Source organism: Notolepis coatsorum (assembly GCF_963971535.1).
Source record: "Notolepis coatsorum genome assembly, chromosome: 10".
NCBI classification, from domain to species: Eukaryota; Metazoa; Chordata; class Actinopteri; order Aulopiformes; family Paralepididae; genus Notolepis; species Notolepis coatsorum.
In genome coordinates, this window is record NC_140174.1 from 23,718,178 (window position 1) to 23,733,792 (window position 15,615).

Sequence of the window (15,615 nt, forward strand, 5' to 3'; positions counted from 1 at the left end):
AGTTTGGGGAACGAGTAAAATCATGTGCAGGTCCTCTTCTCAGACCTGTGTGGCAAAGCACTGCACACGCATCATGCAAGCTACACGTCGCTGCATGTTGATCTATAGTAGCCCACTCGGTGCATCACAATCAGTGACTGTGATGCACCGAGTGGGCTACTATTGTGCTAACAACATACCCCGGCGTCTAGCTTGTTAGCCGGCACCGGCATAAATGCCCGATTTAAAATGGTTCTCTCCTCTTTGTATACCTTTGTCCTCACAAGTATTCTGCCAGGGAACTTATGGACATGTTAGTTAGCTCATAGCTATCGTGTACCACTAACGTTACAAGCTGTATGTTGTTAGCACAATAGCTACCAAGCTAAGCTACGTTAGCTTCTAACGGTGTATACACAATATGTACAACCAAACACCTTATAACTACTACTATTGTCGTGTCCATAAGTTCCCTGGCAGAATACTTGTGAGGACAAAGGTATACAAAAAGGAGAGAACCATTTTAAATCACAACAAGCTAGACGTCAGGGTATGTTGTTAGCACAATAGCTACCAAGCTAAGCTACGTTAGCTTCTAACGGTGTATACACAATATGTACAACGACACAATGATTTACATTATTACAAATGGTAACGTGGTTGTGGCTTTTACAAATAGTGGTTAGCTTTAGAGATGGATGGCTATGATCACGGAGCAATAGTGTTGTTAGGTGAAACAGATACATTTTCATTCATCACTCGGCTAGTAGTAGCAAGGCTCTCTGCCTGCCACTAGCTGTGTGTGACTCTCAGAGCCCCCTGGTGCACTGCACCTGACGTGATGACATCATTTCGATTACACGTGCACGTTATGAACCATTGATTAAAATATCCACGTGCGTGGTGATTGTGTTGGGCAGACAAAATGTTTGATAAAAACGCTAAAACTGGGTCAATTTCAATACTTTTTTTTCCTTCTTCATGAAAGTCACCGTTGGCCTAGTCCACATTGTTTTTTTTTTAGGTTTATCTTTTTTTTATTGGAAGAATTTGTACATATTTATACATTTCAGTTATCCAAATTATACAGCTTCCATTTCCTTCCCCATTCCTATCCCCTAATCCCACCCCATCCCACCCAGTGAGGGTGACGACAAACATACATGTAAAATAAAAAGTAAAGATAAAAAATTTAAATAAATTTAAATAATTAAACATAAATACAGATGTGACAAACAAAGCTACGCAAAAAGAAATGAAGTCAAATTAAAAGAAAACAGATGGTAAAACAAATAAAATGGAAAGTAAATTTAACACCCTTAGCAGACCACCACAATGCCATCTCCCCAGCCATACCTAGGCTAGCAGTGTCAGGAAGGTAGATAGGGGGAGGAGGGGGGGCATGAGGTCCCAAGTTTGGAAGGAGTCATATGGGTTTTGAAATGAGATAGGAAGGGCTGCCATATTTTGTGGAAGGTATCTGTGTGGCCTTGTGTTGTAAATCTGATTTCTCTATATGTATAAGAGACATAACATCCCTCATCCAGTGTAAGTGTGAAGGGGGAGTGGCTGCCTTCCAGTTGAATAGGATGAGGCGTCTGGCAATGAGTGAGGCAAAGGCCATGGCATTGGATTGCCCAATAGATATTGCAGCGTTCTCCGGTGTCAGACCAAATAATGCAATAAGAGGGCATGGGTCAACATTCATAAAAAATATGTCTGAATAAGATTTAAAAATGGAAGTCCAGAAAGGGGCCAGTGCTGGACAATGCCAAAACATATGAATAAGTGAGCCAGGGGCTTGGTGGCACCGGTCGCATGTGGGGTCCATGCCCGGATTTATCTTCACAAGTCTAGTCTTTGACCAATATAGACGGTGGAGGAGCTTGAACTGTATCAGTGAATGGCGGGCACATATTGAAGAAGAGTGTATTCGGGCAAGAGCATTTTCCCATTCTTTGTCTGTAAATTGATGATTTAGATCAGACTCCCAGTTTTGTCTTATAGCCAATACTGAGGAGGGTAGGGAAAGGGATATGATATTATATAGTTTAGATATTGAGCCTTTGATTGCAACCTTCACCTCCAAAATGTGGTTGATCACAGTTTTTGGAGGTGTATGGGGGAACTGAGCAAATTTGCTCTTAACAAAATCATGTATCTGTAGATATCTGAAAAAATTAGTATTTGGTAAGTTAAACTTTAGGGACAGTTGTGTGAAAGACATAAATGAACTGTCTTGGTACAAATCATAGATGCTCAGAATGCCTTTCTTAAACCAGTTGCTGAAGGTTTCATCCACCATAGAGGGAGGGAAAAGGACGTTTTTGTGGACAGGTGTGAATGAATGAATGAAGGAATGAAAACTTTATTTAACAGATTGCAGAATGGGTACAATACAGTACGGCTCAATACACACAATTGTTAAGGGGATGCAGACCTGAGAAAGACGTTTGTCTTGTTTCCATCAGGGTCCCCCATTTTCAATTCCTATAGACATTTATGACATACACAACATACATGACATATAGGTATTTAGTACTGATACATTTGTGACATAAACTGTATTCAAATATACAGTACTGTTACCCCTAGATCCTGACAGAGTATATACATATGATGGGGATGGGACTGGTCATTAGGAGGGGGTGGGTGGGTGGGTGGGAGAGAAATATACATACGGCGGGGAGGGAATATATACATGCGGTGGGGAGGAGACTGTCTATTAGGAGGTGGTGGGGGTTTTGGGCATTTACGGTGGCCAGTTTCGAATTGCAGCCTCCCGTAGGTGCTCTTTAAGAGCGGTTTTGAATGTGGGTAGGGATTCACATTCCTTTACAGCTTTGGGTAGGGCGTTCCACATTGATGTGGCATAATTGTAAAACGTGTTTAGTCCCTTGTTTGAGCCGAATCTGGGTTTAACATGATTTGTTGAGCTTCCTCTGGTGTAGTGGTTGTGGTATTCACTGACCTTTGGGAAGTATTTTGACATGTACATGGGTACCTTAGTCGTATAGTGTATCTTGTAGACCAGGCCCATTGCAAGTTGCTGTACTCTGTCGTCTACTCTAAGCCATCCTAGGTTGTCAAAGTGGGCAGGGGTGAGGTGGGTTCTGGGGGTAAGGTCAAGTAGTAGTCTGACCAGTTTGTTTTGTGATGTTTGTAATCTTGTTTTAAGCGCCTTTGAGGTGCTTTGGTACCATGAGGTGCACGCATAGTCGTAGTACCCTTGAATGAGTGCTCCTGCCAGAGTCTTCAGGGTATTCTTGTTTACCAGAGAGGAGATCCGGTACAAGAATCTAGTTCGTTGGTTGACTTTTTTTATTACATTGGATGCGATTTTGTCACAGGAAAGATTTGCCTCTAGGATGGAACCCAGGTAGGTAATTTCGTCTTTCCTTGTGACAATATTGTCACCCACTGTAACTGAGAAGCCGTCGGTCTTGCTGAGTTTGTTATTTGAACCGAAGAGAATGGACTCTGTTTTGCCCATGTTTGTTATCAGTGAGCCATATGCAGATTTTGCCTAGTTCCGAGCTGAGGGTGACGATGGTGACATGTCGTGGAGACCAAAGTGTTTTCTGAACTGGGACCAGATCCGGAGGGAGTGTTGTACTAAGAGGTTGTTGGTGTACTGGGCGGTTGTGACTGGGAGCGAAGAGCAAACTAAGGATTGCAAAGATGTTCTAGAACAAGATGCCCTTTCCATGTCCACCCATGCCGGTACCCACTGACAGAGTCCGTAATGGGAATGACTCCAATAGAGAATGCTGTGAATATTTGCAGCCCAATAGTAGGCCAAGAAATTGGGTAGTGCAAAGCCTCCCTGCGATTTAGGCTTCTGGAGGGCCATTTTATTTATTCGGACTGGGCGTTTATTCCAAATAAAATCTGATATTGCCCTGTCGAGGGCTTTGAAAAATGACTTTGGAATGAAGGTTGGAATATTTTGAAATAAATATAGAAATTTCGGTAATGTGTTCATTTTCACAGTGTTCACTCTGCCAACAAGTGATAAAGGAAGTGACGACCATCTGATTAGTCCACATTGTTTATTGAACAAAAATACAACCTGCAAGTTGGCCATTAAGATACATGATACTTAAGATTCATGGTACTTAAAAGATGCAAGATACTTAAGATTTAAGATACATGATACTTAAGATTCATGGTACTTAAGATTCAAGATACAGTACTTAAGATTCATGGTCCTTAAGATTTAAGATACATGTTAAGATTCATGGTACTTAAGATTCAAGTTACAGTACTTAAGATTCATGGTATTTATAATTACCTAAGAAAACATTTAAGCATTTGTGGTACTTAAGATTTACTTCAGATACCCATGTCCACCCAATTGTAATACACCTTTGCTGTGGCACTACATTCCATAGTAGGGGAGAGTGGGGTAAGGATAGCCAATAAGGAGGGAACTGTCGCCATCTAGTGGTTATGTTAAAACATATCTTAATCACCAGTCCTATATTTCATAATATAATTTATCCCATATTTTATATATATATATATTCAATATTATATTATTGTATTATATTATCATAAATATTATATTATTTTAAAATATATTATATTTTATTTCATATTTTACATGTTTTATGCATTGAAAATGTGTCAACGCTTGAACTTTCATGAATCTGATTAATTTGACCTCACAAGTGCCATTTAAAAAATAAACGAGAAAATAATTTAGAAAATAAATACATGATATATATATATATATGGGCTGTCAAAGTTAATGCTTTAATTTTCGAGATTAATTTAAATTATTTAAAGCGTTACATTTTTTTTTAATCTATAGATTCATATGGAGTAAAAAATGTTCAACGTTCTGAACTTTCAGCAGTATCTTTGCTTGTTCTTTTTTTGCATTGACTCATACACCTTTTTGAAAATCATCTGACATGAAGATGGAACACATTTGGGTGGCGCAGTGGGCAAGGCGCTCACCACTAACACAGGATATGCTGGTATCGAGCCCAGCTCTCGGCGTTGCTTCCGGCTTGGCCGGTCGTCATACTAACACAATTGGCAGTGTTAGAGGGTGGGAAAGCCGGTGGGTGGGGATTGGACGTTGTGGACAGCGACTCCTACAGGACGGTTGGGTGACGCCTGTACAGCAGAAACAGGAAGTATCGGGGGCAGCGTGAGCCTCCCACGCGTTACTCCTCGCCACTGAGAGTTCGAGCTGTCTGGTGAAAAGATGCGACAGGCTGTCTCCTCGTGTACCGGAGGGGACACGTGATGCAAGGCTTCTATCCTCACTACAGCCGACCAGTGGGAGGCATAGTCTAGCAACGTTCAAGACAGGGGAGGGGAGAATTGGAATTACGAAATTGGGATGGGAGAAAAATAAGGAGAAAAAGTGGATACAAAAAAAATATGGAACACATTTTTGTTGTTAATATGATTTATATTACTGGTACAAGACAATACATTGGAATACTGACAAAGCCATGCTTGGTCTTTATTGTACAACTGGGTTAGGACATTTGTAGGGGCCAGTTTCGAATTACAGTCTCTCGTAGGTGTTCTTTGAGAGTGTTTTTGAAGGTGGGTAGTGATTCACATTCCTTTACAGCTTTTGGCAAACTTGTATGGGGGGGTGCTAAAGGTGAGCGATAAAGTGGCAGTCAGGAGAATGAGGCTGGCAGGTCACTGCCAGAGACACCATGAGATGCCAACCAGCAAACTTGTGCTGTGGGAACCAACACACGGGCATCGATCACGAGGACGTCCCACGTTAACCTATGTGGATGTACTCAGGAGAGATGTGGGAACAGAAAGCACCGGCGAGCTAGCCAGATGCATGGAGGATCGGGATGACTGGAAGCACCGATGGAGGGCCCGTCCGAGGACGACCTAGATTAGGGCGTTCCACATAATAGGCAATACAATTATAGTAAGCAGTGTAAACAAGATAATTAACTCTAAATATATGAGAAAGTAAACAATGTAATCAAAGGTGCATGAAGGTCTGTATGCCCTATCAGTTATATTATACGTTACAATAAATATGGGCAATAAAACACTTAGAATCTGAATATATACTATGAGTAAGTAAAGTAAACAGTATACACAGGTGTAGTATACACAAGGTACCCTAACTGGCATGATAAACGTTATACACTACGTTGTAGTCTGTGCAGTTTAGTTGGTCAGACACACTTAGTGATCAGACATGAATAAGGGTTCTTCCTAATATTTGTGGGTCAAATAACAAAAAAAATTGCTGTTTTCCTAAGAGGGTCAATTTACCCACTGGCTTATCTTAACACTCTCCCCTTGAGAGAATGATAAATATCAAATGTTGTTCTAAGCAAAATGTGCTTGGAACAAGTAAAGTAATCTACCAGTGCAGTGTATAAGCAAATAATGACAAGATTTCTTAAAATAAGCACAAATATCTAGGGTTCTCTCTCCTCATTGGATGAAGTGGGAAGGGAATACCAGGACATTTATTTTCTGTTTACTGCAGAGCGGAGGGAAATGGGAGACCCATATCAGTGATGGCTGTCTACATGGCTGGAATGTAGAGCTATTTTACACATATTTTAACGGAAAATACCACTTACAGCACCTTTAAATGCTCTCAAATGAAAAACATAAATAATAATGTTTTAGCATAAATATTGTGTTCCGAGAACGTTCAGTTTTCAGGTAAGCTTACGTTTATTAATTACACATTGTAACAAAAGACGGTAACCTGAATCACCGTCTCCTTTTCTCTACAACGGTGTTTCCCATTCAGGTTTTGAAACCTTGCCATAATCCTACAGTATCGTATCGGTAGCCTGATTTACGAGACTCACCCGGGGAAGATGTTTTTTTAAATCACTCAGAACTCAGAAGATGTCTCACCACCAGACGACAGATAACTTAAAGGATAACTCCACTTTTTTTTTAAATTAGCTTATTTAACATCTTCCCTGGAGTTAGACAAGAAGATACATACCTTTTTTGTCTCTGTGCGTGCATTTTAGCTTTGGGAATAGACGCTCCGTTAGCATAGCTTAGCTTCATCACTGGAAGTGGGGGAGGACAGTAGCCTTACAGTGCCTTACAGTGTATTGCAAGGTCTGACATTGACCAAACTTGATATGCATGACCTTGGTGGGCTCTAGGTCAACTCCTGAAAAGGGGGTCAATGTCAGACCTTGCAATCAAAAGTTAGGGGCGCACTGAAATTATGGCAAGGGTTATTAGCCCCCTAACTTTTGATTGCAAAGTCTGACATTGACCCCCTTTTCAGGAGTTGACCTAGAGCCCACCAAGGTCATGCATATCAAGTTTGGTCAATGTCAGACCTTGCAATACACTGTAAGGCACTGTAAGGCTACTGTCCTCCCCCACTTCCAGTGATGAAGCTAAGCTATGCTAACGGAGCGTCTATTCCCAAAGCTAAAATGCACGCACAGAGACAAAAAAGGTATGCATCTTCTTGTCTAACTCCAGGGAAGATGTTAAATAAGCTAATTTAAAAAAAAAGTGGAGTTATCCTATTTGATGTTGTTACCGTAACCTAACCTACTTGTCCACTAGAGGGCACTCCAGCCCTCAATACACCATAATCCCATTTCCCCCACTTCTCTCTGATTGATTGATTGATTGATTGATTGATTGATTGATTGAAAATTGTATTAACAGATCGCAGAATGGGTACAATACAGTACTGTAACTGTACATTGGATTATCGACAAAACCTTACTAGGTCCAAGAAGAGGGGATACTGGGATACAGTATATCAGCGACGATATTAAGACAGCTGAACAACAATCGCTCTTTATACAGTAGATGACCTGCACTGCTTTGTTGACATTGTTTCATGTTTAATAGTAAAGCCTGAAGACTCTAACAGGAGCACTCATTCAAGGGTACTATGACTATGCTTGCACCTCATGGTACCAAAGCACCTTAAAGGCACTAACAACAAGATTACAAACATCTCAAAACAAACTGGTCAGACTACTGCTTGACCTTACTCCTAGAACCCACCTCACCCCTGCCCATTTTGACAACCTAGGATGGCTTAGAGTAGACGACAACAGCAGAGTACAGCAACTTGCAATGGGCCTGGTCTACAAGATACACTACACCACTAAGGTACCCATGTACATGTTGAAATACTTCCCAAAAGGTCAGTGAATACCACAACCACAACACCAGAGGGAGTTCCACAAATCATGTCCAACCCAGATTCGGCTCAAACAAGGGACTAAACACGTTTCGCAATTATGCCACATCAATGTGGAACGCCCTACCCACAGCCGTAAACAAATTTGAATCCCTATACCCACCTTCAAAACTGCTCTCAAAGAGCACCTATGGGAGGCTGCAATTTGAAACTGGCTCCCGTAAATGTCTGAACCCCCCTCCCCCACCCACCCCCTCCTAATGTACAGTTCCCTCCCCCTCGTATGTATATATTTACTGTTAGATCTGTTAACAGTACTGTATATTTGCATATCTTGTACTGTATGTCACAAATGTAACAGTACTGTATATCTGTATGTCATAAATGTCATGATTAGTTTAGATGATTCGATTCGATTTTTATATCTGTATGTTGTGTATGTCATAAATGCCATTATGAATTGAAAATGGGGGACCCTGATGTAAACAAGATGAAAGTCTTTCTCTGGTCTGCATCCCCTTAACAATTGTGTGTATTGAGCTGTACTGTATTGTACCCATTCTGCAATCTGTTAATTCAAGTTTTCAATCAATCAATCAATCCATTTATATTAGTACATTGTGTTCACAATGTAACATAATGCTTGATCATGTTTTTAGTTTTATTCACCTATATACTAAATACATATTGTTCCTTTCAGGCAACGATGACAATAATACAGCCTATTTACAAGCTCTTTGAACTATCAACTCCATACAATAAGATTTCAAAAAGTGACCAGAATAAGCATGAACAACATAGTACCAAAATCAATATTTTGTGGCAGCATTGACCATGTTTAGTCAAAGTAAAGTGCCCTCAAACTATTAACTATAACTTTTCAGTCTCTCAGAGACCATGTAAAAACCAAAACAACTCATATAATTGAGACTAAAATACAAATAATACAATAAATAAGTTATTACATATAGCATTTCTTCTCATAGATGCTGAAGTAAAAATAATAATACAAATGAAATAAATAAAGGTTACCCAATATACAGTATCATGTCGGTCAGTAGGCGTGCTGCATACAGTATAGTCTAACATAATGTTTCACCGTTTTGGAAATATAATTGAAACAATTGAATATCACAACTGAACTGGGTATCTCAAATAGAGGTACTAACAGGGTTCGCACAAGGTCCTTGAAGTGCTTAAAGTGCTTGATAAAAAAAAGGTCAAGGCCTGGAATTCCTTGAAAACAGCCAATTTTTTTAACTCATTGGGCGCCATACCCGAGTAAAGTCGGGTTATCTCGCCAACCGTTGAGCGCCAAAACCCGAGCATCCTTTGATATTTTTCTTTGATCCCCGTTCTATACGGTCAGCCGGACGATCAGGTGGCAGTATCGCCTACCTTTTGAACTGGAATGGCTTGGTGTGGATACACATTTTCCTTTTAAAAATGTTTTTGCAAGGGCTCCTCCTCCTTGGAGACAGAGAGACACAGCGATTGCCTCGAGACTAAGAACCAATGATAATAATAATAATAATAATAATAATAATAATAATAATAATAATAATAATAATAATAATAATAATAATAATAATAATAATAATAATAATAATAATAATAATAATAATAATAATAATAATATTATATTATTATTATTATTACTACATAACCTGTAAGAACCAGTGATCGGCATCCAGTATGAAATATTCTTCAACTCATAGTCAACTTGCTGTGCAGTCGGCACTCTTTGGGTGTTTCATCCTCATCCTTACTCATCCATTGAGAATTGAGGGCTGACCATAGAGCCCAGGGCCATTCCCAGAGGATCGGCGGAGTCCATGTGGAAATCCACAGGGTTTGGCGGTGGGCTCTCCGTTGCGCTCTCCCGTATCATATTGTTCTGAAGGGGTAGGAACCGAGTAAAGGGGAGGGCTTGTTGCTCTGGGGAACGGTTTGAGGCGAGGCTCACAGGAAGTCCATCCCGCGAGGACAGGAAACGGGTGTATCCGTCTGCCAGCAGCAGCTCTCTAAAGGTGCAGTCAGCCTCTGTGTACTGGCTCTGTGAACAACATAGCATACAGGTCAGGAATATACCTTTAATCCTTCTATATACCTTACCTACTTACACATATGCATATAACCCATAACTCTGTATGATAGCATGTACAATAATGCTGTATACCGTATATATATATATATATATTTATTCTCACTGTATCTATCTATCTATCTATCTATCTATCTATCTATCTATCTATCTATCTATCTATCTATCTATCTATCTATCTATCTATCTATCTATCTATCTATCTATCTATCTATCTATCTATCTATCTATCTATCTATCTATCTATCTATCTATCTATCTATCTATCTATCTATCCACATCTGTCTGTACATACCTGCATATATAATCCTTCTACATATCTGTAGATACTATATTTATATATGTACATACAGTATCCCTTACCTACTCTTACTAGTTACACTGCTGGCCAGTATGACTACTACCATAGTGTCTTTATACCTGTATCACTGTACATATTATATTACAACTCTGTACATACATCTGATTAGCACTATTACTCAGTGGTACTAAATTATATATTTTATATCCAGTTTAATCACCTGTACATTACATACATTGTTTACATGCTCTGGTTGGATGCCTCTATACCTCTATATCGTTTTCCCCTAGCTATTGCTCCCAAACGAATCTCCTAGGCTGAGGTCTGATGGGTTCCCTGATGAGTACCGCTGTGCTTTAATGAGCCTGGGTACCAGCCAGACAGGAGACTATTGAGCCTGGGTACCAGGACAGGAGACTATAGAGCCTGGGTACCAGGACAGGAGACTATAGAGCCTGGGTACCAGGACAGGAGACTATAGAGCCTGGGTACCAGGACAGGAGACTATAGAGCCTGGGTACCAGGACAGGAGACTATAGAGCCTGGGTACCAGGACAGGAGACTATAGAGCCTGGGTACCAGGACAGGAGACTATAGAGCCTGGGTATCAGGACAGGAGACTATAGAGCCTGGGTATCAGGAGACTATAGAGCCTGGGTACCAGGACAGGAGACTATAGAGCCTGGGTATCAGGACAGGAGACTATAGAGCCTGGGTATCAGGAGACTATTGAGCCTGGGTACCAGGACAGGAGACTATAGGGCCTGGGTACCAGGACAGGAGACTATAGAGCCTGGGTACCAGGACAGGAGACAATAGAGCCTGGGTACCAGGACAGGAGACTATAGAGCCTGGGTACCAGGACAGGAGACTATAGAGCCTGGGTACCAGGACAGGAGACTATAGAGCCTGGGTACCAGGACATGAGACTATAGAGCCTGGGTACCAGGACAGGAGACTATAGAGCCTGGGTACCAGGAAAGGAGACTATGGAGCCTGGGTACCAGGACAGGAGACTATAGAGCCTGGGTACCAGGACAGGAGACTATAGAGCCTGGGTACCAGGACAGGATACTATAGAGCCTGGGTACCAGGACAGGAGACTATAGAGCCTGGGTACCAGGACAGGAGACTATAGAGCCTGGGTACCAGGACAGGAGACCAGGACAGGAGACTATATTTGCTCAGTAGACACTTGTACAAGACCTTATGCACTCTGACGCACAGCATTCCTTTCTGACAGGGCATTGTGATCAGACGAGACACATTCCATGAGTGCTTACAACTACAAAAATGTGGGAATGACTCAGACCTACAGCCTCTTTCCTACGGTCGTGCCAATAACCATGATATATATCTCTCTCTCTCCTGTATTATCGCTGGATTCTGTGGAAATAAAGTGTCTGTATGTCTCAGCAACCTTCTCTCCCTCCTCAAGTACGCTTCTAAATTTGCATGGTCGAAAAATGTTTACGAACCCCTTTTCTAGCGAATAAATGCGATGGTGAATGGACTGCATTTATATAACAGCTTTTATCCAAAGCGCTTTACAACGCATGCCTCACATTCACCCATTCACTCCCACAGTGATGGCGGAGGCGACCATGCAAGGTGCCAACTTGCTCACCAGGAGCAGTTAGGAGTTAAGCGTCTTGCTCAAGGACACTTCGACACGCTGCCGGGAGGCACCGGAATTGAACCAGGAACCTTATGATTACCAGACAACTGCCCTACCTCCTGAGCCACTGTCGTACCTATATATATATCACTGTACTGTATATATAGGTATAACAAAAAGACAAAAGATTGAAGGCGATTTCTGCCTCATACAATGAGACACTGTATAGAGATCAGTGCATCACAAACAATGAGACACTGATCCGAGATCAGTGCATCACAAACAATGAGACACTGATCAGAGATTTAGAGTGTGTGTGTGTGTGTGTGTGTGTGTGTGTGTGTGTGTGTGTGTGTGTGTGTGTGTGTGTGTGTGTGTGTGTGTGTGTGTGGTTGTTCGTCCTCACCTGGCCCCTCAAGCAGCCTCCGCTGTCCACACAGAGATAGAGAGACGAAGACACCCCCTTGATGACCGTCTCGCCTGGTCCCACCGACCTCAGCTCCAGCACACCTGGAAGAAAAGCAGACACACTAGTATAATCTATAAATGTATAGATGTAGCAGTACTGTCTATCTGTATGTCATGTATGTCATATGTTATGATGAATTGAAAATGGGGGACCCTGATGTAAACAAGACAAACGTCTTTCTCTGGTCTGCATCCACTTAACAATTGTGTGTATTGAGCCGTACTGTATTGTACCCATTCTGCAAGCTGTTAAATAAAGTTTTCATTCATTCATTCATTCATTCATTCATTCATTCATTCATTCATTCATTCATTCATTCATTCATTCATTCATTCATTCATGCATGCATTCATTCATTCATTCATTCATTCATACACTCTGAACCCAAACCACCCCCCGGACTTCACTCTACAGCAAAAACGGTATTTCCAGTAACAAATAAATGTCAACCCCTGCGATCGTGGAATGTTCTACTCCGGTTAGAGTTGGATCTCTACACAGAGAATCATGCAGAATGTGCTCATTTTAAAAGAGAGAGACTCTACAGTGCCCCGACTACATCTTCTGTAGAGCATACGTACTGAAAAGGCATTTTTCAGTCAATTGTAAAATGTCGATTTAAAAGTAAATCTTCCTGGACCTTTACTTTTGAATCAACATTTAAATGACTATGTACTGTATATTTCTGTATATTTTTGGCTGTATATTTTATATTTTAGAATGTATATCCCGGACCGCATTTTATTCTTTATTTGTATTTATATTCGTGACTTTTGTTTTTGAATTGTTAAATGTAGTTCTGAATTTCCCTCAGGATAAATAAAGTATTTCTATTCTATTTCTATTCTATTTCTATTCTATTTCTATTCTATTATATTCTGTAAAGCACTTACTGTAACGGCTTTGAGCAGGACTCCCCGACACCTGCCCATCCGGGCCGATCTGCAGGAACAGTCCTCTCCTGTGGTTTTCTGCGATCAAAGAAATCATCGTTACGCATCACAAAAAACACCGGGGCGCCGGAGAGACACGTCCTCATGTCAACAACGTCCTCGTGTCAACAACGTCCTCATGTCAACAACGTCCTCGTGTCAACAACGTCCTCGTATCAACGATGTCCTTGTGTCAACAACGTCCTCGTGTCAACGTTCTCATGTCAACAACGTCCTCATATCAACGTCCTCATATCAACGTCCTCGTGTCAACGTTCTCATGTCAACAACGTCCTCATATCAACGTCCTCGTGTCAACGTCCTCATATCAACGTCCTCATATCAACGTCCTCATATCAACGTCCTCGTGTCAACGTTCTCATGTCAACAACGTCCTCATATCAACGTCCTCGTGTCAACGTCCTCATGTCAACAATGTCCTCGTGTCAACGTTCTCATGTCAACAACGTCCTCGCTGTCGGTGACCAAAACTAGTAACTAAAACCTCAGAGCGGAGAGGAGAGGTGTGTTGCCTGGTTACCTGTGTACAGATGTCTCTCTCTGACCTGGTCGCCCATGGACAGCAGCGGGTTGGAGTCTGGGATGTAAAACGGCAGAGAGGAAGGCAGGACAAGGACGAGGACGACGAGCGACTCGAAGAGGAGAGAGGAAGTGTGCGAAGAAGACATTTTGAAGAAGGAGGAAGCGATGGAAGACGGAATAGTTTCTCCTTAAATTTTTTGTCAAAATTACGTCGGCTCTGATAAGTCAATTTTATTTAAGATTAGACGACAAGCGTCTATTCATCCGAATCGTCCCAACAACCGACTAACTAATGCTCAAATAAATAGATAATTAATAAATAAATAAATAAATAGAGTTGTGTGTGTGTGTGTGTGTGTGTGATCGAGCTCTTGGTTCCCTCCACACTCTAAAGTCCCAGGGTTTGGGTCCTTTTAAAGGAGCACGCAGGCCTCATGTCCCGGGGCACGTCAGAGAGATGAGTCAAAGCCGTTCCCAGAAGCCCAGAGTGGGATTTCATGTTCGGAGAGGGATCCTCATGTCCACACACACAGACACCATGTATGGGCCTCTTTCCTTTCCTCTTCCATCAAAGCAGAACCTTTGAGCGGCGGTCCTGTACAGACCTGCGAACGGCATTCATGGAGTGCTCTTATAACATAACCTGAAGTCTGATCTTTATATCTGGGACCAAAGATTGATTGATTGAAACCTGTATTTATTCTCAAAATAGAATTTTGGAATTGAGGTTTACCCTCATTTGCAATGCCGTCGAGATTACACGTTCAAATAGGCCTAGTTGAAGTACATATAAAAAGGGGGGTTTGTGATCATGTTTTAACGTTTAAAAAAAGTTTTTTTTAATTGTCCATAGGATAGTGGAGTATTGATTTTTATTTGATTTTTTTCCATTTAATTTCTTGACATCAATGATTTGTTTTGATTTGATATTGTTTGTATTTATTTACATGTTCGAAATAAAGATATATAAAAAATAATAATAATCAAAATCAATCGTTTGAGCGGGTCAGATAATGTCCATAATTCCAATCAACCATCATTGTGATAGATGGGGACAAATTATTCATCAATGGCCTTAAACATAAACAGATATCAATGTCTATTTCACCTCTCTGATAGAGAAAACCAACCCACCTTATCATCCATGATACAATGATGAGTGTCGTGGTGGTTCTAGACCCTTTCTTAGGGGGGCTGAAATGTAATATTATCCCCCCTAAGATAAAAAAAAAAATGTAATTAAATTTTTTTTCTTGTTTTATTATTATTATTACAGACATGGATTGCCGGTAGTAGCCTATTGACCTCATTGGTTAACTATAATAAAAAAATATATATGTCAAAGACGTTGGTAACGTCATGTCAAGTCCCAGTCCAACATTCAACACAAGACATGGAAGCAGATGTAGCTAGCTACCTACTGTAACTAGTTTAGTAATAGTGCATTTGCCAGTGCTGATGGGCAACAAGACAAGTATGTTGAAACGTTAGCTAGCACTATATAAAATTACTGACTATTC

At 41.0% G+C, this 15,615-nt stretch overlaps 1 protein-coding gene across 1 annotated transcript; it reads right to left on the bottom strand.

Annotated features, from left to right (window-relative positions):
• Window positions 1-9,893: 9,893 nt before the first annotated feature.
• Window positions 9,894-14,241, bottom strand: fgf21 (fibroblast growth factor 21; the record flags this gene model as incomplete). The annotated part of the gene is made up of 4 exons (XM_084322966.1): window positions 9,894-10,184; window positions 12,558-12,661; window positions 13,514-13,591; window positions 14,094-14,241. 4 exons carry the CDS (start codon window positions 14,239-14,241, stop codon window positions 9,894-9,896), a joined length of 621 nt encoding a protein of 206 aa, XP_084179092.1.
• Between the last annotated feature and the right edge of the window lie 1,374 nt (window positions 14,242-15,615).